Source organism: Caloenas nicobarica, chromosome 11 (genome assembly GCF_036013445.1).
Source record: "Caloenas nicobarica isolate bCalNic1 chromosome 11, bCalNic1.hap1, whole genome shotgun sequence".
In the NCBI taxonomy this organism is placed as follows: domain Eukaryota; kingdom Metazoa; phylum Chordata; class Aves; order Columbiformes; family Columbidae; genus Caloenas; species Caloenas nicobarica.
Genome location: NC_088255.1, coordinates 10,304,275 through 10,329,494, shown reverse-complemented (window position 1 = coordinate 10,329,494; position 25,220 = coordinate 10,304,275). Strand labels below are relative to the sequence as shown.

Below are 25,220 nucleotides of genomic sequence, written 5' to 3'. Positions count from 1 at the left end.
TCGGATTAAGGAGTAAAACATGCTTCCATTTCAGAGCTTTTATAATTTCTCTGTGGCTTCAACACAGTCAGGGACAATCTTTTCAGATAGCCAGTGCTGTAGCAGGGCTTTCATTCAGGTGGGTGACCTTTCTTATATGCTTCAATAAACAAATCCTACAGAACACTACACAGGTGACTGGCTGTACTATAATTATGCCTTTTCCTCCCTTAAAAAGCTGCTTCCAGTTCCAGCCAGACAGTAAAGATTGTTACCATGGCAGAGGGTTAGTGCTGGAGAGACTAACAATGTCCTTCATTATCAAGCTGAGGAACAGGACAAGGATTTAAAGCTCTGACATTTTAGGCAATTTCTTTATAATGTGGTAAAACAATAGCTCCTTAAGAATCTGGAATTCAATTCAGCATCTTCCCATAACTGCTTATTGCCTGAACTACCCATCCTATAGCCTCATTTAGGCAGTGTAACTCCAGACAAAGCTACGTGGAAAGACACAGGAGCTGGGAAGCTGTGCTTCTCTGCGGCTTTCCTACAGCCACATGCCTCTGGCTTTGTGGAGCAGTGACTCTGCACTGTCACAACATCCTTGTGATATTTGTATAGTGCTTAGGAAAAAACTGCAAGACTTTTCTAACAGAGTGGCAACCATCCCAAATTCATCAGGAGTCTTAGACCTTGGGAAGTTGATAAGGAAGGAAACAATTTGGGACTAAAGCTAAGAATTATTCAGGTGGATTCAAGCAAATTAAGTGCAGAGATGAGAGAGAGAAAAGAGCTTGAGATGAAGGATTTAATGTTTCATATTTAATGTTTCATTTTGATTATTTTTTGAATGACCAACTACGCTGTCCCTATGTTATTTCTCTCCTTTGCCAGTCACGCCTGCACATTCTTAAAGCCAAAACTCTCTTTACTGAACATGTTACTTCGGGAAGCAAAGCAGTTCAAAACACAATGTAAACTCAAACATTTTCTTTCTTCCCAACAATCAGCAAAAAACCCATCAGTTTTGAAACAAGTCTGCATTTTATTCTTTGCAAATGTTTGCAAGCAACAAGATTTTTCTGAAAAGTTGTCTCAAAAGGCAGACAGAGAAAGAGTTAAAGCAGAGACTGTGCTACCCTTTCTGCAGCTTTTACAAAGCGATTAACCAAAGGTGAAAAAACAGAGAGGAACAAAATGAATTGCAGCACATACAAAAATAGCATTATTAAAACACAAACAGTAAAGTATTTGAACATGTTTTAGACCAAGAGTGCAAGTGTCCTATGTGATTCTACCTAGTCATCAAAATGAAACTAAAAGATAGGAAAACTTGCAATATTACAGGCTCTGATTGTATGACGTCTTTACACTATTGCAACAACAGCCTGAAAATGAGCAATTCTATGCTACAGACACTCCAACCCATCCGAGACCTGCTGCTGAGCAGGGCAGTCCCTCTGCTGTCCCTACAAGACACCCATTTGTCCCTCCTCCCTCCATCAGACCTGACGCTGCACAGCCAGGACACCAACCTGCCACTGCCTGGGACAGAGATGAGGGTGGGAGAGAAGAGAATAAAAACGATACCTTTTGGCAGCAGCCGGCAAGTTGATCAGATTAATTAATGCATGAAGCTACGTGCCAACCAATTAATGTAGTAAATACAGGAAATTACCATAAAAATGTGATTTCCTTTGTTTAGCTCTCAAAAGCATGTGATGTCATAATTTGCCAGTAATAATTTACCACAATCCCAACTGAGTAGTTTTCTCTGGAAAAAAAAAAATTTAAAAAAAGAGAAGCATAGAAATTATTAACCAACATATAGAACCATCCATGACTCCACATCCACCCTGTAGGTCACGTGCTGCACATTCTGAGCATTCTTACGTGTGTAGCACTACAAGGGCCAGTGGCAGGATTCACCTTGTTTGCAGCAACCTTGTTTTCAACCTGGGAAGTGTCGTGGATTTCGAAATGGTGAACATTAAACAGAAGAGTAGGCAGGTGGAACACTATCATCAACAATAAAATTACATTAGTGCTAAATTTACTCCTGACTTATCTCACTTAATTATATTAGTTTACATTTGACTATATATACACAATACCAAAAATATGCCTATTTTATACTCGAACATTGCAAACATAATGCCATTTTTAGTTGAGGCAATCCAAAAGACTCAGCCAAAAACCCAAAGACCTGATGAAGTTCAGTGATAGCTGGAAAAAAAACCTCAATAATTTTTGAAAACCTTATTTACCATATCCTCAGTGACTACCTAAAGCAAATGGCACCAAAAGGTACTTTAAAGCACCCTCAAACTTCTTGCCACCCACAAGCCCTACCGAGGGTACTGGGAACAAGAGATACTGAGTGTATTTGAGGGACAAAATAAACCAAGCCTACAGCTAAGCCGTGTGTGTGTGTACATCTGCGTGTGCCTGTGCAGGGTGTGAGCCGACAGCTCAGTATGATTTCAGTCATTACCCAAGTACAGAGGTTTCACAGTCTCTCACTCTCACCCTAGTGCTTAGCATTTCAGCCTTTTGAACGTTTATAATAGAAAGATAATCAAAATACAGAATGTTTTCTCATAGAGAATGAGCCATCATTCACCCTCTATTTGTTCAGAATTCTATTCAAAGAAGTATTGCTTTTCACAGTTCATTGGCAAGTCAGAGCACTGCACACAAAATCAAATATGGCACTAAAGATGTCTATGGAGAGAAAAAAAAAAAAAATGTTATTACAGAGCACAGAGGTAGAAGGATTCAGAGAACTACACCTGAGTTACACAATCATTAGTTTCTACATACCTAGCATAATTAACAGCCTTTCAGCATCTGGCATCTCTTCTGCTGCACTGCACCAGGTACCACTCTGTCATGTACATCAGCTACTTGCCTGGCACTGGAGGATCTGTCCTGCGTTTGCTCTCCTATATCTTAAGTAGCTTTGCGTAGTTATATTTAAACAATGCAAGTTCTGAAAGATTTACTGTGAAGAAATAAAGAGTGAATGATAAAGCTTCAAAAGAAAAGTATGTATGCACACAAACACATTGAACAAGTGTTCCGTCTCCATCACCAAAGTGCATTCTGAGGGGAAAAAAAAAAACACCCACAAAATAAATCAGTGACAAATCTGCCCTATTTTGGCACCCAATTCCTGCAGCATAGACAGCACTTCAGACAAAACGAAAAGCACTACCTTTGATTTGTGTTTTATTTAGAAATGTTTGCTCTTTCTAAGATAAGGGTGGTAACGTGAAATTTTACTTTACGATATGAATGTGTAAAAAGAAAAAATTTGAAGAGATGTTGCCTCCCACTTGTCAAAATAAATACTACTGAAAAGTCTCCATAATTACATATTTTAGAGAGTACTTTACAGAACCCTGGACATGTATGCTGGTAAATTAACCTTCACAGAAATAATTTTTCAAAAGTAAATAAGCACAAATAATTCTCAAAAGTAAATATAAGCACATTCAACAGTAAATGACAATGTAGTTTATGTTCTAGGACTGACCTTTATATTTTCTATAAATAGTTTAAAACGTAAGACTTCTAAAGTCAAACAGACTAAATAGATGGGACAACGTGTAAGGACCAACCACTTCATGTGGGTTCCTTTCAAAGGGCATCCTGTAACGCAGATGTTCCAACTGCAGGTAGCAGGAAGCTCTTGCTTCTGCGGTCGCAGCACTGCCACTGACATTGGCAACACACTATCAGCCAGAAAGGATACTTCGTTTTGTACTCTGTCTGATGGTTACTCAGCAAACATCTGAGAAACAGCATGAGCATAAAATCTGAAGTATTCTACATAGTTAGAAAGAGGGACTTTCAGCAAAAACGCTTTTAAGTGTATTACGGAAAATACTCCGCAGCAAGTAACTGGTATCTTACCACCATACATAGATTGCATAAATTATACTCTGTTTGTTTGTAATTTTAGTTTTCTCCCACCTTCTTTCACTGCAAGTTGATAGCAGTAAATTTTTTCTGAAATTATACAAGGAAGGAGAGAGTTCAGTCTCAAGTCTGTCCAGACAGATCAGATAGATTTCTTGGTGTCTCACGCCACCTCCTCTCCTCCTCTGCCATTTAAAGATTCAACCTTCAGTTCTCAGCGTGTCTGAAACAGTGATGTGGATGCACACCAAACCCAAATGCAGTGAGCCTGCTTGTTTGGTTGGTGTTTTTTGAGTGTGGGTGTGAGTTCCTGGGTTTTTAAAGTTTAAGCATCAGAAGCAGAACTGAGCAGATGCATTTCAGAGACAGATTACTGCCCATTCCTCTCCAGAGCAGGTTACTGGATCACAGGCAGAGCAAGGGTGATCTATCGTGGCCCGAGTCTTCCTCTGATTCTGGAATCCGCGGCAGGAGAGCAGACCGTGTCAATCCCCAGAATTTCTGAGGTGACAAATCCTTTTTGGTAGCTGTGAATTTCCATCCCATATGGTTCCCACATATTCTGCACTGGGCTACAGTCCAGGCATACCTACCAAAAACAAAACAAAAGGTTGATGCTAACAGGTAAGGAAAATACATTTTAAAAATACTGGAACTCAGCTCACTCGCCAGGTAAGAAAGGAATACTAGACACAAGCTAGATTTTCAAAGAATCTTCGGGAATCCAGGTGCTCAGCTAAAAACCCTGCATATGTTACTTAATGGAAATAAAAGCAATTTTTGCACTGCTCCTAGATTAACAGGGAATTGCACTTTCCAGAGCAATGGAACTTTGCTTTAACAGCCTTAAAGGGCAGAACATAAATATTTCAAAACCCTCATAGAAGAAAAGAGCTGAGAAAACACATAAGGATGAGAAAAAATTAACTCCAGTTATTACGAGCCATAAATTTTCTTCAGGGAGTCTTAAAGCATGCATGTCTTATGATAGATACGCCATACAGCCCCCAAGTCATTATTCAGTGCTAGGTGATAATCCAGAAAAACAAAACAAAACAAAAAACCAAGACCACAAGCAACATAAGAAAATGGAAGAGTAAATGTGCACATGCATTAGTCAAGAACCTTGGACTGGCTACAAATACAGCAACATACTTTATGCTGCTTTAGAACAGAACACGAAAGCCAAAGGGACAGAGTGATATCTGGCACTATGGTAAAGAAAGGACCACACAAAAAAGGGATCTGGTGAAAATATATTCAAAGAAAATTTATGTGAAGCCATGTAGAATATTTTTGTGAAACTCAAATGCAAATATAGTTGGACATTTCAGCTATTTTTAAGAGTTAAATAATCAAAGTTTTGAATGAGTGCCTGAAGCATGCTTATCTAGCTACAAAACTTAAATTTAAGCTACCAGAGAGGTATGACATATTAATGTAAGACTCTTCATTATTACGCAAACTTTAACATCTTGACAGTTAATTCTGCTGTTTCAGAGAGCAAGACTAATAAAAGAAAACAAGTCAAAAATTAATCAAAAGGCAATCAGATTACAGTGTTAGCAATTTTTAAATTAAGGTAACATTTATTCAGTTTTTCAATTTTTAAAAAAGTACCTAAGTAGAATAACTTCATTTATATATTCCTTTTCCCATTTGCACTTTATTTACTTTATAATCAAAGAAAGCTGCACAGAAACAATTATGATATTAGTTGTGGCTTATAGAAAACTAAACACAAAGAAACTCCCAGAGAATCAGGATCCTATTATAGCTCTCAGATGCAAGACTATGTTTTAAAATCTTAAGACTTCTATATTTGAAAAAATTTAAAGAGAAAGTCTGAATTTTCCATTTTATTCTGTGCTTTGAAAAAAACCCTAAGTTTACTCTCCTATTTTTCATATGAGCGAAATGATGATACATGTTTCAAAAAGTACTTCTTTACTATTCCACCATCATAGGAATAGACTTACAACCAAATTTCTGTCATTTGCTAATAAATTTTTTTTTAACTGTTATTACCCAGGAAACCAGCTGTGCTCTGTTGATGGTCGTCCACTGAGATTCAAGTTGCAGGCTTTATATACAGTAAGGGTTTCGTGGATGTACCCATGAGGATTCACGTATGCTGCCATGGGTCCACACAGGGATAAACTACAACAGGCAATTAACAACTTTGTCAGAGTTCAAGGAAGAAACAAAAACCAAAGGCTGTCAAATGTAAAACAGAGGAAAAACTGCCAACCATGCGTAAAACTATTTTTCACAGCAGATGAACCACTTCGGGCTGTAAAAAAAAAGTGTACCTTTAATTATATTATTAAAAATTGAAAGAAAATAGATGCTAACGTAAATGCCATAGGTCACATTTTTGTATAATTTCAGAAATTTAGTAAGTGCCCAATGTCGTATATACAATGCATTCCTCACTGACATAAGTTATTCATGTTATCTACTTAAGTCCCTACTTCAGGAAAGGTATTTAAAATACATATTATTGGGAGTAAGGATTAAAATATTCTTATGTTCAGACGAACCTCGCCTAGCTGTTTGTTAAATGGGAGAAGTTACTTCAAAGATAGCTGCCAGGACACCAAGGGATCTACCTCATTTAAGGCAGTTATTAATCTTTCCCTCAAAAACCTACAGCTCAGTATAAACAAGAGGCATGACAGACTCATCATTTATTTCACCTGCTGCTTCCAATAGAAGCAACAACTATATTGCTACTCTAAAATCTAACTTTAAAAGTAAGCCGAAACATTCATTCATTATACTAATTTCTCGTAATTCTTCTGTTGAAGTACACCATATCAACACAGCAGGAGTTGTGGTTTCTGGAACCCATAATTTGATTAGAAGAAATAGCTTTTAATTACAACATCGGTTCTTATCACACTGATACGGGAAAATTGTGGGGAGTCTTGTTTTGTTAAACCAAGGCATCTTTTAACCTTCACATTATCATAGGTGATGCACAGATATTAGTTATTCAAGATTAAAAGTAGTGACAAGACTGCCAGCAATTATTTGGAAAATGTATGGCCTTATTATTGTTGAACATGGAAGATATTATATAGGTCAAATATAAATTTCCTTACACGACATCATCCTGGGAGCCTATCCGTACCACACAACTAGTGCACTTTGCTGCTGACATATAGAAGTTGGGATGAAGTGCTGCAAAATAATTTTTTATCCTATTATTTCTGAATAAAGTTCATGAGATCCCAAATTTCATATGTAACAAATTCAACCTTCAAAACTCACCGCAGAGTGCATTATTCTTCAGTGGCAACGTGCCGGACTAAATGACATAACACGGCGTTTCACACTAGCTTCCCTTACAATGTACATGGTGATGTTTGGATTTACGAACTTTTTATTAAAAAAACCCAAGTAACCTGTTTTGTTTTATAAAGAAAATCCTCTATAAATATTTACTTAAATTTTATTAGAGCTGTGGAAAACACAAAAGTTATAAGACATAACACAGCTTAATCTGCTTTGCTGTGCCAATGTTTCTGATCAAGAACCTCCCAAAGTTTAAGAGCAATAAACTCACCTGAATATTTCATTCTTGGTAGTTATTTCTGTGTCTTGGCATTGCTTACAACAAAGAGATGTACACTTGAAAAGAAAAACAAGAAGGGTAATTTCATTCATTTCCAGACACTCGTAAGCACAGCAGCAAATAATAATGTCTCTCCCCTTCCCTCAGAACAGACTTTGTAACTTTTTTTTTGTTTATCTGGGCAGCAATCACTTATGTTTTCTTTTTCTATCAAAGGACAATTTTTTTTCTCTCTGCATTTTACTTATTTTACATAAACACTAATTGTTATCTAAAAGACAAAACTTTTTTTACATATTCTCCCCATTCCCCCACACAGAACAGGATCTGACTACACAAAGATAAAAAATGAGTCAACCTTTAAGGTCTTTAAAAGATAATTCAGACAAAAAAGCCTTTGCTATTCTAACATATAACACAGAAAAGGTAGATGAGTACAAAAGCAACCTCTACGTTTTTCTAAAATTTGAAAATACTGTAGATCAGTGGTTTTAATTTCCTCAAGAAAAATATGTAAGATGTATTGATCTTTCTCTTAAAGATTTTAACAAATGAATTTATCTCCTACAATTTCTAGAAAGTAGTACAAACAATTCATCACTGGCACTGCCCAGAAAACAAGCATTTAAATCAGCTTAGTAGAACACTATGATTAATTTTCAGGAGGTGCATTACTTCTACCTCTTTTTAAGGGTAATGTATATGAAATTAGCCAAAACATGATACATTATATCTTGGAAGAAAATGTCGTCTCTAGCACCTTCACTTGGACAAGTCCCTATGTGAGCGTATTCCCTTTTAAAACTTGGCAGTAAAACACAGTTTGTGCTTCTGAGTCTCCCTGAGCTCCAACTCTTGCACTCAAGTGATACTACAAGGCTTATGTCAGTCTTTACTCTCTCCTTTCCTTGGACACTCTGGGGTTGCTGCTGCATTTCAAGTTCCTCCAGCTCCTTTCTTGCAGGTGACACTGGTTCTGCTCCACATTTTCAACACACTGTCTACTGATCAGAAACTGGGGGAGGAAAACTGCTCTTACTCTACAGATACTATTTATCATATGCCAGTTCGCTTCCCTTCTTAAATCACACTTCGCCCTTCTCTCCTACCAGGGTCCTGTAACACCTGCCATCGCTTACTCTTCTAAATCACCCTTACACAAGATTATAATCTAATGCTCATATGACCCTCTCGGAATCCAGGTTTAGAAATGGGGGGATGGAATTAAATAGCTATCTATACATATTTAATTCCATTCCTCCATTTCTAAACGTAATTACTACAGTTAGTGCTCTCAAGCAGAATTTGCAGTATTATAGCTGCGAGTCATGTACACGCCTTTGAAAATCAGCACAGAAACAGTCAGCTGTCTTTAATAACAGGAAAAGCTATTAGAAGTATAATATAGTTCACTGATATCAAAGACAACAGAAAATGGATCAGGTCTTACAATCAGTTATGTTACTGTAAATTTCATTCTGAACAAAGAAACACATTATGTCCATCCTTCTAAAACAAAACTAAACATATGCTACATTGCCAGAGCAGCCCTTCTCATTAAAGAAGCCCGGCATAAGAGTGGATCTGACCAAAATACATGTTGCTAAAAAAATATTTTAAAAAACATAATGCATTTAGCATTCTCACAGTAATACAGAACAGTTAACTACACCTACAGAATAAAATGCCTCATCTTAATGAATAAAACATCTTTTTGCTGTAGGGTAAAAATCAACTTTACATTTTATGAGGTTAACTTAAGTTCTCTTGTCTCCTTGGAACTTGTACTGAACATGAACAGTTCTTAGTAGTACCTGAATATCAGAATATTTTCAGAGTTTCTGACTCAGGAAAGACAAATCAAGTTTAAGCTGATCACAGAGCCTCACGCAAAAAACTGTCCATTTTTTGTCGCAGCATCGGGAAGAGATGTTTTCTGTTTCCTTTTCTCTTTATATTCCCTTCGAGATTTTTGGTGCATGAACTTTGGGAATGGTATTAAAATCATACTCTGGTTCTCTTTCGCCCAGAAAGAGGCAGTACTTTTTAGGTAAACAGGCGAAGTTTCCACTGCTGTATATCCAGTAGACAAACACAACAGTGACCAGGGTTATGTTATACCAATGTTTGAGACTGTTCTTTGGTATCCCCAGCAAACTTGAAACCAGCAAGGCCGGGGTCAAGCAAGGTGTATATGGCTACTCTTTGTGATACCAATGTATTAACAAAATATTAATTCGGCGCTCAATTCAAGAACTGAATAGTAAACATTCCAGCTACCACTATCAAACACATAAACAACTTCACAGTTAAAATCTGTATTTATATCAAAGGCTCTTTTCCGTATTTTCCTCTTTGGAAAAGGAATAGTGACCTGAACTGCTGTTGGAGATCATGTTGCAAACGCTGTTTCTAGAACAGTGGGATTTGACAGGAGGCTGACCAATACTTAGTTGCATTACCATTTATAATATATAATATGACTCATTAAGAAAGTATATGTTATTAGAAAGAAATGTACTATGTGAAATACTACAATACTACAAAGATTTGTCTTTTTTTACAAAATCCACAAGTTTTCACAGCAGAATTCTACCTGACTGCAGTGTATTATTCTGTCTGTATGGGATTATGATGTTGCTAAGATGGTTATGAGCAACACTGGACTTCTAGCACCATCTCTTGGCTAAAAAAAGTGCTGTGAGGTGTTGAAATACCATTTCTAATGAAAGGAAGTATTATTATATGTTTCCTGCTTGCTGCCAAACATAAAGGCTAATCTTGAGCAGAGCATTTTATTTCTTGAGCAAACTTTTAAAGGGGAAGGAAGAAATAAAAGAACACCCAAAATCTCTCTCTAGAAGTATTATTTGGAAATTTCATACTTTTAATAGATTGTAACACTAACTCCTGTTTTTCTGTGAGAACAATTTAATGACAAGCAAAGAAAAAATACTCACTTTGTTCATAATATCTAATTCACACCGGAGTCGCTGAACAGCACTACCTATTTTAAGCAGCTGTATACGTAAAGCATCATCAATTGGCAGGCAAGCAGCAACTCTGTAAGAAAAATCTAGAAATAAGAAAGTACCAGGCCTGTTAGAATTTCAGAGAGAAATAAAACCTACTGCTTCTACTCAGTTACAGATAGGGTGATACAACTTAGGTTTATAATAGACTTTCAGAGCTCATCTTAGTACATTCTTGTGCCCTGAGGCTGGATCATGTACATATAAAACCTCTTCTAAGATTTGCCTAAAACACACTTGAAGATCGCCAGTGATGGAGCCTGAACAATGCTGGTAAGGTCACAGATTCTAAAACCAGAACTGAACCCTGGAGAACACTGATATAGACTTCCACTTCGACAGTGAATTACTGTGTTTTCTAGCCACTGGTGGTTATTTTTATGCTTGCACTTCCTTTTTTTTGCCCCTTCCAAAAAGAAAGACAATGCTATTATGAGAGAAGGAAAATACTAAAGAAAAAACTCTGAACATGCACCTCCTTCATAAATTACAACCAAGTTACATTACTCACGGTAGTACTAAGAAGGCATTCTTTACTGTTATATTGTGAGCAGGAAAAAAAGACATATTCTGTATACAGTATACACTCGCTTCTGGAGGGTTTTTTCCATATTTGAATGCAGAACAAAATTAGATCCAAAAATATTCAGTCAAGAAGCCAGAATTTAAAAAAAAAAAAAAAAAAGTTTTCATATAGTAGCAAATTCTCAGGCAGCAACTTCAATCAGGTATTAAAAGGCACAAGCACAAAAGGTAATGGACTTTCCTACAGTAATTCTTTACTTTAGCTAACAAAAACCTTGCTAAGCTGGAAAACATCTCATTCCTCAGAGCCTGTAAAAGAATTCAAAAGCTGAAAATTAAAACCAGCAAAATATCAGTGTGCTGTGAACAATGACAAAAGAAGTGCCCCCCAAAAAATTAATTAATTGAAGGCTGCAGTTTGAATTTTCCCCTTATTAGTCTACACAGGAAAGAATGTTTTTCCCCTTAGGAATGCCTCAACTGAAATGTCCATCTTATTAGATCCCAGAGACCTGCAGAGAGAAGAGACTTGTTCACTGGGGCGTAACCCCAACGCCAGCTAAGGCATGAAATCTGACCTCAACCTTTTTGCTGTTAGGTTACTGGTGCTATTTTCCCTCGTGTCTGTTAAGAAGTAATAAGAAGTAAGAACAAAGAGATTATATACACTAACACTTGGACTAACATCAATATTACTTTTAAAATCTAGTATGCTTTTAGCTTTTCTTATGAAACACTTAGATCACATTCCTCTTGCCATGAAGCACAATGGATTTCTATTTCTTTTACTGAAGATGTTTCTGTGTAGTTAGAGGATATTTACGTCTTTAAAAGCTCTATCATCCTTTTGTCAAAGTCATTTATCAAGATTTATTGGAAACTGCAAGTGAGGGATGGGCTGACAATAAAATGGAATTATCTAAATTCTGTTTTCTTAGAAAACTTTTAAAAAATTGAGTTCCTAAGCTAAAAAACAACATACCTATTGGGTTTGTTGGAAGAGATTCATCTTTAAGATTTTCATCCCATTCATGTAGCTGCCTCTTGACTCTTTCCATCAAGGTTTCCTTTTGTTAGAAGAAAAGCCTAATTTAAATACATAGGAATTTCTGTTTTCTTAGGAAAAAAAAAAAAAAAGGAAGCAAAATGTAGAGTAAGCTATTTTCCCTAAGTGGACATTACCTTTTAAGACCTACAATAATAACAGACTCATTTTATATCTACATATTTGAAACTAAGAGCAAAATAGGATGGGAAACGGGCCAAAATGAACCAATGCCCCAGTGTGGTTATAACTTTTGAGATAAGGAGACAACTGTTAAAACTCTAGAACTGCGCAAATGAGATGAGGGCTGGCCTCCGCCCTATTTCTGCCTCTCTTACACCAATTACTTTATGTACTAATATACACAGGTATATACAGAAATACATACTTTTTAGAGTAAACCAACTTCAACGAGAAAGAAAGACCTAAGACTACCCAGCACCCTGGTGGTTTGGACATTCACCTGGAGCATGAGGGGCAGAGGATCAAGTTTTTGCTCTGAGACCACACAGCAGGAACCTGAACCTCTGTTATCCACTCCAGACACAGACTCTGGCACAAGTGAACAGCTATACAGAGGGGGAAGCTCTTCCTGCTCTTTTACCAGTAGACTGAAAATCATACATTTCTTTGAAGCGTAACTTATGAGCAAACAAAATTAAAGCTTTTACATTACCCAACAATTAGATATTAAAACATACAAAGCTAACTGCAGATTATTTGTTAATACATAAGGTGAACTTACAGCGTCATATAGAGAGTAAAGCCAGGGAGGCCAAGATGTCAAACTCGCACAGTGGAACTTCCTCTAAAATCAAAACCAGAAATATTTATTCTTTAACATTAGCAGATTTTAGGGATGGCTCTTGTTCAAACAAATAAAGAGAAGAGATATCAGATTATTTAAAGATACAACAAACTATCACCATAAGGACCAGTACTTCAACAGGAAGCTTCCAAACCACTTCTCAAATGTACTGACAGCTAAAACTTCTGTACGAGGCAGAAAATACATGGATTTTCTCAGAAAACCTGTCTTAGTAGTAAAAATATTTCTAATGTTTAGTATTATGCCTTTCAAAAGAGCATCTACCTGAAATCTGGACAGTTCAAAAAATTTAAGTACTATTAGATAGTGCATCTGTTCCTTAGTCTCTGTCAGCTGTTACTACTCAGCAACTACAGCAAACCACTATGCAAGGTGATTAAACTGTACATACTAATTCAGTCAAATGCATAAATAAAACGAAAGAAGATTAACAGGCCTATCAGGTATTTTAAGCTGACATATATAAATTCAAAGGATATATGATGATATTTTAAATTGAAAACTAATCTGTCAAAAACAACTAAAAATACCAACACACGAGTCAGGAGTTCCAGAGGGTGCTTTCTCACAGCAGGACAATTACTGATTAAGAAAACTTCAATTCCTTAGCCACCAAATTTCCAGCAGTGTAAGGCTATTCACTTAGTTAACCAATTCTCTACACTGACTTCAGAACACTTAAATTGATAAATTTAGGTTAATAAAAATCTAAAAAGCAGTTCACTACATAACCACATTGCTTTCCAAAAGAGGATCTCAAATTGTTCTATAAATACTTGCAAATTAAATTTTCATTTTCCCTTTGAGGGCAACTATCCTTACGCTACAAATGAGAAAAATCAGGCAATAGAGACTAAAATCCACAGCAAATTAATGGCACTTTGAGGAAAGAATTCAGGAACACCAAAACTCATGTTATTGTTTTAATTAGCAAGTATATTTTCTGTAACAGCTGCCATGTATGGAGAACAAACCGTTGTTAAAATGCAAGTCCTATTGTCTGATGTTTCTCATTATATTAGTAAACCTAGAGAGGCACAGCCTGTCATATTGGAAACAGTCATAGTTCTGCTGGCATCAATAAGTGATGAAGGTCAATGCCCCTACTCTGGATCTGTATCTCAACCCATAAACCACGCAGACTGCATTTCAGCTGTCAGACAGATTCACTCTTGGAAAGGGATTTCCAGCCTCCTCCTCATGAAGCTTCATGTTTCTGGGCTTGTTAACTCATACATGAACTTGTTCAAGAACTCTGAGAATCAATAGTTTTTTGCTATTAATGAATGTTTTGGGGTTGTTTTGTTTGTTTGTTTTTGCTACAGAGTTCAAAACCACTGGAAAAAAAAAAATAATCCAAACCTCAACTGCCTCTGACAGTGAGGAGAGTTACTAGCATTCTATATTAATTTCTGGAGGTACTTCCAAAGATCTCTACAGACACAGAAGACTTCACAGTACCTTTCCTCTTACATACCACTGACTGAAACGGCAGGTTAAATAACTAATAAATAAATAAATAAATTGAAAACCCCACAATTTCTTTTTTTTCAAGAGTGTCAGCTTGCCCTGTATCACCACATCCTCCTGACGTCAGTGCTAACTCTTGTCCCATTAGCCTTCCACGCATACTTGTTAATGGCAATGACTCTTTGAAAAGCCTGCACAGTGCCTGAGAATGGGCTTGGTTTACACTCGAAAGGCTTTCGCTGGTATAACTGTGCTAGTACGACATGCTGGCACAGTGCTTATTATGGGAACATAATTTATTCCAGCAAAATTGTCCTTTTGACAGTATGTTTTATTCCAGACTCCTAAAGGAAAGTGCAGTGTACTGGTAAATGCGCACATTCACTTGTATAAATGCATCTTTTAGCACCTTTTAAACAGCACAGCTGTCTCTAGCACAAATCACACCTTATTATTCTCCTGCGCAATGCAAAAGTTTGTAGCTTAGGCCTAGCATCAGCCACTTAAGGCTCTTGAAAATTCTGCCCTACAATCTCAGTGTGAACTCCCTCCTGATTCCAAGTACTGTCACAGCTGCAGCGCTGCAAAAACACTGTAAACAAGCAAAGACGGTATTTGTGTCAGTGAAACAAAATTAGGTTCTAAGAAAGTAGAACCCAATTGCTTAACAATACCAACACCTCGACAATGATTATTTCTCCTCTACTTCTAGAGAAGTGTAAAGTCTTCATACTTATTAAAAAAGCTCTAGGAAATAAAACTGGTAAGACCATGGAACTGCTAATCTACCCACTTGATGTGTAACAGCACTGTCTTCTGCTAGTAACTACTATGTCAACATATACAGAGTGCATGAAAAAAATCAGAGATTTTTATGACCCTTTCCTATCTTGTCACTTTTAGTACCACAATAAAATTTAAGATAGCTTCTAAATTCAGTTTAACAAAAAAAAAGGGGGGGATTACTTATTAACTATCACAAAAGGTAAATCTGTTAAACAAATACTAATCAATCAAAAGACAGACTTAGAAATACATGTACAATTGGCCAGAATAAATGCATTGTATAGGAATATTGTGATCTGGCAAAGATAATGACTAAGCACAAAAGCCAGCAAGAAGTTTAGATACATATTATATAAAAATTTACCATCTGGGTGGGAATATTTGACTGAGTTAAAAAACTAGAGTCTCATTCTAAGGCAGATCCACATTTTCTGTAAACAAGTAACTGCAGGTACAGAAGTTAATCCTTCAACTGATGCAGGTTTTAAAGCAAAATTAGCAAATGGAATTGTGACTCCAAACAACTACGCCATCACAGGTCTTCCGTTTCATCACCAAAATTTGGGAGTCACCTCTAAACCACCTCTGCTCTTTCTTCTACCTAAACCAAACAGTCACAGAAAAACAAAAGCCTCCTTACTTTCAAAACCAAGCCATTAACACAAGTACAAAGTAAGAGCACTGGCACTGTCAACAGCTTGCCAATATTTTTATTGTCAAAGCAATGTCAGTAAAAGTTAGGATACTTCTTTGACCTGCCTACAAATTAAACCCTATAAACTTACTGGTTTTTTCCCACCAACGCTTCATCATCTACAAGGTTTACTAACCAGCAATCTCTCAGAGGTGTTTAATTATGTAAAAAAAGAATAATTGTAATATTACAGGATTATGTAATAATCTTAATCCAACAATGCTGTAATTGAAACCAAAAAGAACTCATAATACAAAATGCATATTTCCCCACTGTTGTTGGCTGATAAACAATCACGCAACATGTGACAAAAGCAGGAGACTGGCATCTGGTATCCCACCTGTGCACCCTCCTCTGAATATAAACAGACAGAATTTTACACTGATTTTCAAAATACCATCAAAAATTTAAAGAAAAACACCACGACCACAACTGGCTTCTAACCTTTTGATATTTCTGCCACCATTGACGTATAGCTCGGTCCTGCCACGCAGTAGGTTTTGAAGAAGGAAATATATGGCAGCGGCTGAGAGACTGAAGCTGTACTGCTGACATTGTTGAAGGCAGCACTCGCTCTGGAAGGATTTGTACTTTGGCCTGCTGGATTCTGATAAAATAATTAAATATATATATACACACATATACAAGTGTTTGAAAAAACCTTGTTTTACTGCTTATAAAAACATAGGCTTGTACAACAGATCTAGTAATCTGTACTACTACTACTATAGAATTTAAGCAGCAACCTATTTTATCAGATTTTTAAAGTTGCACTGATGTAAGTCAAATTATGTTAGGGAACATACAGCATACCTGCAGTAAACCAAACACATGCTGTTTTACAACACTGAGTATCTCATGCCTTGGCTAAATTATTAAAGCCACTGTCCTGACTGGACTTTGGTCTAACTAAATTGAAGACAGAAGCAATCTCTATTTTTCCTTTAAAAGTCAGAAATAGCTGTTTTCCAATTTTTTTTTTTTGCACTGGCACACAGAACTCCACAAAGATCACTGCTTTAACTTTCTCAGCAAAAGTTTCTTCTTTGTTTCCCCTTCGCCTTCCACACTCACAGTTGGGTATCTTTTCCACTGGCTGTGTTTTGGAGCACCAGATATCTGTGGAGATTGTGGTGGACAGAATTAAAGACAGATTGGCAGTGGCAACACAGCAGAATATTCTACCATCTCAGCATTGTATTTTTAGATTTTTGTCTTCTCAGGTTGCTTCTGGCACAAACTAACAGTCAGCTATTACATATCAAAACCTCAGAAAGGAAGTTTAGCTGAAATGCAGTTTGCTATCTTCAAACCACAAAAGCTTATGTGCTTAGCTAGAGTTCAAATTCAGCAGAAATGGGATATAGACTGATCACCTTTTAACATCCTAGCATCAACCAGGTCACCTATTCCACAAAGAGTTCAGCAACAGTTATGGGGCTAGTAAGAATACTGTCTAGCAGGAAGGACTTTACATTTTAACAGTATTATGCATCAGAAATCCTGAAATATTAAGATGCATGTCATTACAAATTTCCAATTTTACTTGCAGGGACAACACTGAACTCTTAACTTACTAGAAATTACAAAAAGATATTTTGCCATAAGCACTTAGTAATCAGAAACACAAAGAACTATGGAGATGTTCTTCTTGCTAAGAAGCTCAATATTTTTCTCTCTTTATCAAAAAGGATTTTAGACTGGTCACACTTGTTTCTTTTGTTGGTTGCCTTGAATACGTGAAAAATAGGAACATGATCTTAATGAAAATGCTTTATTTGTACAGATGGAACACTACATTCTTCTTGGGTCTGATTCCCTTCTTCTGTCCATCTGATGCACAGACAAAAGTGGCAGGACGGCAAAATACCACGGAACCAGGCTCATTCACAGAAAGAGTGAGCACAGTGGCACAGGAGTCTGGAGAGCATCTCCTAACCTGCAGAGAAGACAATTCCCTCAGGATGAACTGAAGGACACAGGCTCATACCTCTGAAGCGCACTGACAAACTATAATAGGAGCTTCACATTCACTCATCATTCCCCAAAACCACAAAATGTGAAGTATTTGAAAGTAGGGTAACTCCATATTGTTTAAGTTATTCTGACAAATCTAGAGCTTGACATGACGGGGGGGCGGGGAGAGAATCAATCTCCTTTTTCTCATACATTTAAGAATTCATATTTATGAAGGAAACTTTCGAATGTGCCATGTAAAAGTGATCTCTGCTAGTCAGTAGATATAAAACCATCAAAGGCTTTAACAGCACAACAAAATCACTGTACATCTCAACTAATTCTGGATACTGAATTCTCAGGAACAATGCTGTTGTTACTGTAGTTGTCCAAGTACTGCCATCTTGTGTTCAAGCAATGGTTTTTCTAAGCTTTAAAATTCAGAATATGTTATTTGTAACCAAATGGTAGTGAGAAATAGCAAGTAGCACACATATTCTTCATTTCTCTGCCTGCAGGTCATAAAAGGATACGAAAATGCTGAGCTCATTACTGTTCCTGGGCCTCTTTCTAAAGCAATGACACTATACTGGACAATAGCAGAATACAGCTGATCGGCTTTAGATTGAATTTGGAGTAAGATGCCATATGCCTTGCAGAAAAGATTACAAAAACCTCTAGCAATTGTGCTAAGAATGGTCACATGCTCACAGAATCCATGTCTGGTGCCTGCATCTCTGGATAGTGACACTGACAGAGGCCCGTGATGCAATACACGGTGCAGAGCACGATGTCAAGAAGAATTTGAAAATTACAGAAGAGCAACCACACTCTTACCTAATTGTTAAGGGTCTCAGCCCCTTTTATAAATGGAAAAAGGGATTAATTACCTAATATGATAAAACTGGCTAGAAGAGGAACTTCTAAATATCACAGGTATCACACTAAGATATCTAAAAGGACAGGACCAGAATACAGAAGAGAATACTCTCCTGTCGAAGTCAATCTGAGTGTTTGACCAGCACATGAAAAGAACTGTCAGCCAGTAACAGGAGAAGTAGCACTTTCCTATCAGTGAACAGTCAGAAAGGAAGAGGTGAGACTTGCTGAAGGTAAGGATGTACTGAACTGTAACAATGGTTAAAATAAACATGATTTAGTATTTGAGAAACTGAAAATGATGGGCTGCTTGTAGTTAGCAAAAATCAAGATTTTCATATTCAAATATTTATCCAGAAATCTCAGTGTGCTTTTGTTTTACAAAGGGAAAAACGAAAAAGAGAAGCAACTTTTTTCTCCATTACTATTACCAGACTCCAGTCCTCCCCATTCATGGGCAACTTCTCATGAAAACCACCACCTCTCCATATCTGAATCATGCAGCTGAATCCTCTGTATGTATTTGAGGATCAGCAGATAAAGATCACTCAAAGTACAAAACCAGACAAGCATATTGTCATTAGCTGTAGTGTCAGACCCTTGCCTGCAGCGGTTCAGAGCTGCAATTGCATATAAAGTTATTAAGTGGAACACATCCAATGCAGACCATCTCTAGAAAGGTCTCCTTTCAGAAAATGAAGGCACAGTTTTTCAAAAGAGCAGAATCTGGTCATAGAATCGTAGACTCATAGAATGTCCTGAGTTGGAAGGGATCCACAAGGATCAGGTCACTATCAGAGAGGCTTTCCATAAGAGAGCAGAAAGCACACACTTGATATGGTATCTTCTCGATTCACATCTGTTTTGAAACAAGGGTGTGAGATTTTGAAATATATCTTTAGAATTTATACTGCAGGCAAATCAACACCTTTCCACTGACTTAATTTTCAGCAACAAAGTCATTCTGACAGATCTCTTCTCACACACATCAAATCAAGCTACAGGTAGCTATTCTTTAGAGAATTTTACAGCAAAGTTATTAACAACTAAAACATCAGTCTTAGAACAGGAAATGCCATAAGTCCTTAATAACCAGAGAAGCTACTGATTAAACATTCAATTAGCATCTATACTAATTAGTCAATTGTGTGACTGAAAGGGCAGATGCACCTGCAGTAAAATGTAAACATTTTAGTGAAATGAGATTCGTAGTATATAGAATTAAACACATGATTTTCTTACCCATCTGACTGGGTTCTTATTTCAAGCACCTTGAACCTCTGTCTTCCTATTGCTTTCACTTTGACAGTTTCAATTCCATATTCCTGCTCTTCTCTGTAGGCATATATTTCTGCTGTTGTTCCAAAATGCGCTTCCCTTTCACGTACATTACTGAAAGTAACAAAATTCAAAAGGTTACCTACCCTCCAAACAGCACTGTTCATACAGATTTAATGAGTTAAGTCTACCTGCACCAACTCTACACAATTAGTCCTACAAAAAGAGTAAATTTGGTAAAATACCTTCAAGTAAGTGCAATCATTATTTTTCCATTTTAAAAGCAACTTCTAATGTTTTGTTTGATTGGAGGTTTTTGCCAGTTGACTTGGTTTTATTTTGGGGTCTAGAGGTGAAATTCTAGGAATACAGCAATCATGAGTGTATATGCATTTCAAATACAGATTCTGAAAGTAGCAAAATTCTTTAGATTGACTTTAAAAAAAAAAGTAACTGTTCCCACCTCCTACATGACTAACTCATAGTAAATTGGGGGAAGAGAGAGGTACATTCTCCATTTCTTTTAGCGCAGATTAGCCTTTTCTACTTTTCTATCACCTCCTGTCTCTCAATTCTACTGTGAAACATTTGTCTGTACTTGTTAATTTATTAAAAAAAAAAATAGCAAATATACCTTTACAACAATACAGTTCTCAAAACAAGAGTCTGATTTTTACATTTCAGATCAAGGCTTATTCTTTAAACAAAATGGAGCAGCACATTCAAACATTTACTGAAATCAAGAGGATGCTCAAACAAGGAAAGCAGATCAAAACTTATTGCTTCTCTACACAAACATGTGATACCGTGATGCAGCTACCCAACATGAGATGAATACTTCATTAAGTATTGTAAGACAATTTTTGTCAAGTAATTTCAAATCACAACTTATGTTATTCACCACAGAACTTATGCAACCATCTGGTTTTGATTCAGTATCCAAAGAAATTGTGCTAAACATACATGCTGCACACCATCAGTAAACCCACTCGTGTATTTTACCTGTATGCAAGAACAGCAAACGTTCTGTCTTTCTGAATTAAATTCCGCACCATGCTAACCTCTTGGGGGCGAAAAAGCTGAAGAGGCAACGTCTGTCCAGGAATCAACATCACCATCACGTGGGGCAACACTGGAATCACCTGACAGCTGTCATCATCATGCACCGTTCTTCCATGAAACTCTTCCATATCAGAACCTAAATACTGAAAACAGTAAGTAAGGAAATGACAACAGCATAAGAGGTTTTGGTGATTTACAAGGATAAAATAAGATTAGGTCTCTGGCTTCAGGATATTACAATATAATTACACAAAACCAATCAAAACTTCTTCAAATGGATTTAATGGACAACGTATAAAGAACATACCACATGTGATGTTGGCAAACTGGTATCAAAATTGATGATATTTGGCTTTTCAGCTTCTTTACTATCTTGATCTTCGACAACTTCCATTTCATTATCATCCTCTTCCTCACTCTCTGCTAATAAGCACATACAGAATATTGTGTAGGAAACAACCAGCAAAGACTAAGATACTGAGAAAAATCAGAGAAATGCATTCAATGCTCCCAGGCTACAGCCTTTCATGGGGAAGCAACTTTTGTATTTCTAAACTCGGAAAAATATTTTTCTTGCTGTTACAGCAAAATCACTGTTCTATAGAAAGTGTCAAAAACTGGTAATTTATTTTTGAAAGGTCAAAGAACAATTTTTCTTGGCAGAATATAATAAAACAATCCTGTCAGTTCAGATTTCCAGTACAGTTCTATTTCCTCATCTCAATTCTAAATCTCTTCTGTTTGTATACCAGGATGCCAGATAACTTAATTCCTTGCAGGATGCTGAATACAGCAATTGGAGCAGTACAAACCTGAACAATATAACTGCACACATAAAGCAAGCGAGCTAAAAGTAATCTGAAGCTCTATATTCATGCAAAGACTTGCTGGTATTTTAGGCAATTTCACTGCTGTCAGCCTCTCCTGTGTGTACCAAACACAAGAACAACTTCCAGCACACAAACCCATCAAAGGCAACTACTAAGGAAGCAAATAAAATGACCCTGCAAAGAATTTCTGGCACAAAATAGTATTTAAAAATCACTACTTTCTTCCCATTTCTCAGTTCCAGGTGTCAATTGTAAAATTACTTTCAGGCAAGAGGACAGTTAAATTATCATAGACTTTATTTTGGAAACACATACATAGTGCATTTACCAGTATAAAAGCTGTATAAATATTTAGAAGTAAATTAGAAAACATACTGAAGATAATAAAAAAATATATCTATCTATAAAATTCTGGTTTCAATGACTGTTCTGTGCATTACCATGCCTGTACATACCCAAAACAAATGCAATGTAATTAGTGCACATTTGTAACTGTATTACTTGATCCTATTTCTTTCAACACAAGCAGTATTTATATACCATGCTACATGTAAAATAGATGTTATTGTAAACTTTGCAAACCAATCTGCAGGACTCTTACACCAATAGCTGCTGGGTAATGGATAATCCCAATGGTGCTGAAAAACATAGTTTAGATCTTGAAAGCTATAATATTACAAAACAGGGAGAAAAACACTTTTACAACAGTCTATCTAGTTGCCCGCCTTTACAATTAGTATCTTCTTAAGAAATAATCCAAAGTTGAAAATGTAAAAGGTGGCGTTATTATGTTATCTGAAAGGCAGTGTAGGCAAATCTTACAAAAGGAAGATGCTCCAGAGGGAAGGAGTCTTCCTTCAGAAAGTGGAGCAGTACCACCCTCTTTCACCAAGATCTTACTTTTTCTGAGTAGGAGGACAAGAGAAGAATGAAGAAGACACTATAAGCTGGTTTTGGAGAACCTTTTCTTTCCCTCTTCGACCTTCAGACACATTTGTTAAATGTATTCTTTACAAAATGTTTAGTCAATGGTCTTCTTTCTGTTTCACCTCACTTTAAAAAAAAATCATAATTTACAGAACCTTCTCTGGAGAAAGCACAGCACAACACACTGATGTTTTGGATCCATCCTCTAGTGTACTTATATCAACAACAAATGATCCGGCACGACAAGAAATGAGGTTATAGACGCTCTCTGGTGTTTTACCTACTTACAGAATTTGAAGCAATAAGACACCATCTTCCTAGTTACTGTAAAAAATATTCCATTTCTATAGGAAATTTCTCTTCCACTATATTCAGTTAGCAGCCCTAACCACAAACAATTGCAAAATGTTTAAGATGTACAAAACATCCAGCATTTTGCTTAGCTTGATGGAGGGAGAGTAGGAAGGTTTTGCTCAGTCTGGGGCAGCAGTGCAGTGCAGGGTAGGGGAAGGAAGCTGACTTCACCAAAAATTATATTCTGGTTTGCATGCACTCTATCAAGTTGCATCAGACATTAGTAGTTTTAACAGCCTTTTAGAGAGAGGCTGTTTCATTTGTTTTTCTGAACACAAAAGGAATTAATAGCAGTTGATTAGAAAGAACTGTGCCCTGCAAACTTTAGCTCATTCTTGCCAAAAGCGCACACTAGCTGCTGTGTGGTGGCAGAGAGGAACGATGACTCATTTTACTGCAGCAGCACCATATGAATGTCAAATAAACACCGCTGTCTTCACTCTCCTCCTCAATCACACTACAGGAAGAGGAGACCGAAGGCAAAAGAAACTGCATGTTTTACACTCTTCAATATATTTTTGTTGATTTTTAAATTTCAAGATTAGCAAGACACAAAAACAAAGGAAATGTAAGTGCCAAGGGCATGCTGCATGACAAGGCTCACATTTCCTTGGTGGCAGGTTAGGCATTCCCGGGTGCTCATCCTGGCTCACTAATACTACCAGACCTACTCTCAACACTTTTGTGCAGAAATGAGAAAATATGAACCTCATTTAAAAAAAACAAAACCCAAACCAAACAACAAACAAAAAAAACACCAAAACCAAACCAAACAAAACCACAAAAAACTCCACAAAAAAACAAAAACCAAAACCAAGCAACCAATCAAACAGAAACAAACAAAACAAAACAAAAAAAAACACAGGAAGAGGGTAGGAAATATTGAGGCTGTATATCCTAAAATATTCCAGAAACATTTTCATATTATTTTAAATATACAGGCATAAAATGTTGACAGAATTTCCTGCTGTAGGAAATCACATTGGTTACTGGTAGGGCTTACTGCTACATTCTCATTTGCATGCTTAGTCTGAATTTTTTTTTTTCAGTTTAGCATGAGCTGCTTCCAAAACCATATGATCTCCTGTCGGTTTGGAGGCACCATATGCTAAACCAGAAGAACGTATGTTATTATGCAATAGGTATCCACATGTGGAATTACGCTGGTGTACACGGACAGACAAGCCAGGCTGGCCCACAAACTCCACCATAAACACTGCAGAAGTCTGGACAGTGTGTGGAATCCAGCGCTGCCCTCAAATCCTGTGCACGGCACCTCTTGCTTCCCTGCTTATTAATGGCATGAGAGAGCATTTAAATTGAGTAGAGACTTTCTAAAACAACAAGTGTTTTCCTCGGACTTTGCTCGGTTTTGCGGAGGTCCAGATTTACAGAGAAGAGTGTCTGCGTTTGCACACTTGGGCGGAAACTCCAGCGCATGTTTCACCCGATCAGCTCCCGGTGCCCGGACACCCCTGACCAAGTCTCTCCTCCCGCCGCAGAATGACGGGCTCGCTCCACTGGGCTGTAAAGCGCCCGCAGGCAGCGGCCGCGGGCAGCTGCAGCCCCACGCCCCGGCGCTCGCACCGCACCGCACCGCACCGCCCACCCGAAGCCAGCCCAGCACCGCCCGGCTCCCCATGCGCCCTTTCTCCCCACACAGCTCCGCCTCGGCCCCGCTCGCCCTCTCCCCAGCCCGGCGGAGGGCAAGCTCCGCGCCCCACATCGCCGGGGGCTCCAAGCAAGCCCCCTGCAGCCCCGACCCCCCCGATCCGCCCACGCACCGGGGTCCGGCCCCCTCCCCAGCTCCCTCCCCGGCCTGGCGCCTCACGCCCGCCCCAGCCCAGCGCCTCCTCCCGGGCGCGGCCCGCAGCCCCCCCGACTGCCTCCGCGCCCCCAGCCGGCCGCTGCCATTACCGGGCACCAGCTGTAGGTGGTTCCCCATGTTGTTCTGGGGCTCGCCACCTCCTTCCTCGGCGGCCATCGCTGTTTACCCGGAGAGGAGCCTGGGAAGCCGCCGGCGCGGGGGGAGGAGGCGGGGGGAGGAGCCCCAGCCGCCGCGGCCTG

The 25,220-nt window shown here is 37.8% G+C and overlaps 1 protein-coding gene across 2 annotated transcripts; it reads right to left on the bottom strand.

The window, feature by feature from the left end:
* Positions 1-749: 749 nt before the first annotated feature.
* CRBN (cereblon) lies at positions 750-25,220 on the bottom strand. Of its 2 annotated transcripts, none has more exons than XM_065642821.1 (11): positions 25,071-25,220; positions 21,350-21,462; positions 20,983-21,185; positions 19,945-20,094; positions 16,312-16,474; positions 12,834-12,896; positions 12,026-12,110; positions 10,447-10,562; positions 7,478-7,542; positions 5,935-6,066; positions 750-4,495 (listed from the first exon to the last, which is right to left on the bottom strand). In XM_065642821.1, the coding sequence occupies exons 1-11, from the start codon at positions 25,135-25,137 to the stop codon at positions 4,312-4,314; spliced, it is 1,341 nt and encodes a 446-aa protein (XP_065498893.1). In that variant the 5' UTR covers positions 25,138-25,220; the 3' UTR covers positions 750-4,311. The 2 variants fall into 2 exon arrangements, with proteins under 2 accessions (XP_065498893.1, XP_065498892.1); XM_065642820.1 differs by having other exon boundaries at positions 751-4,495; positions 21,350-21,465.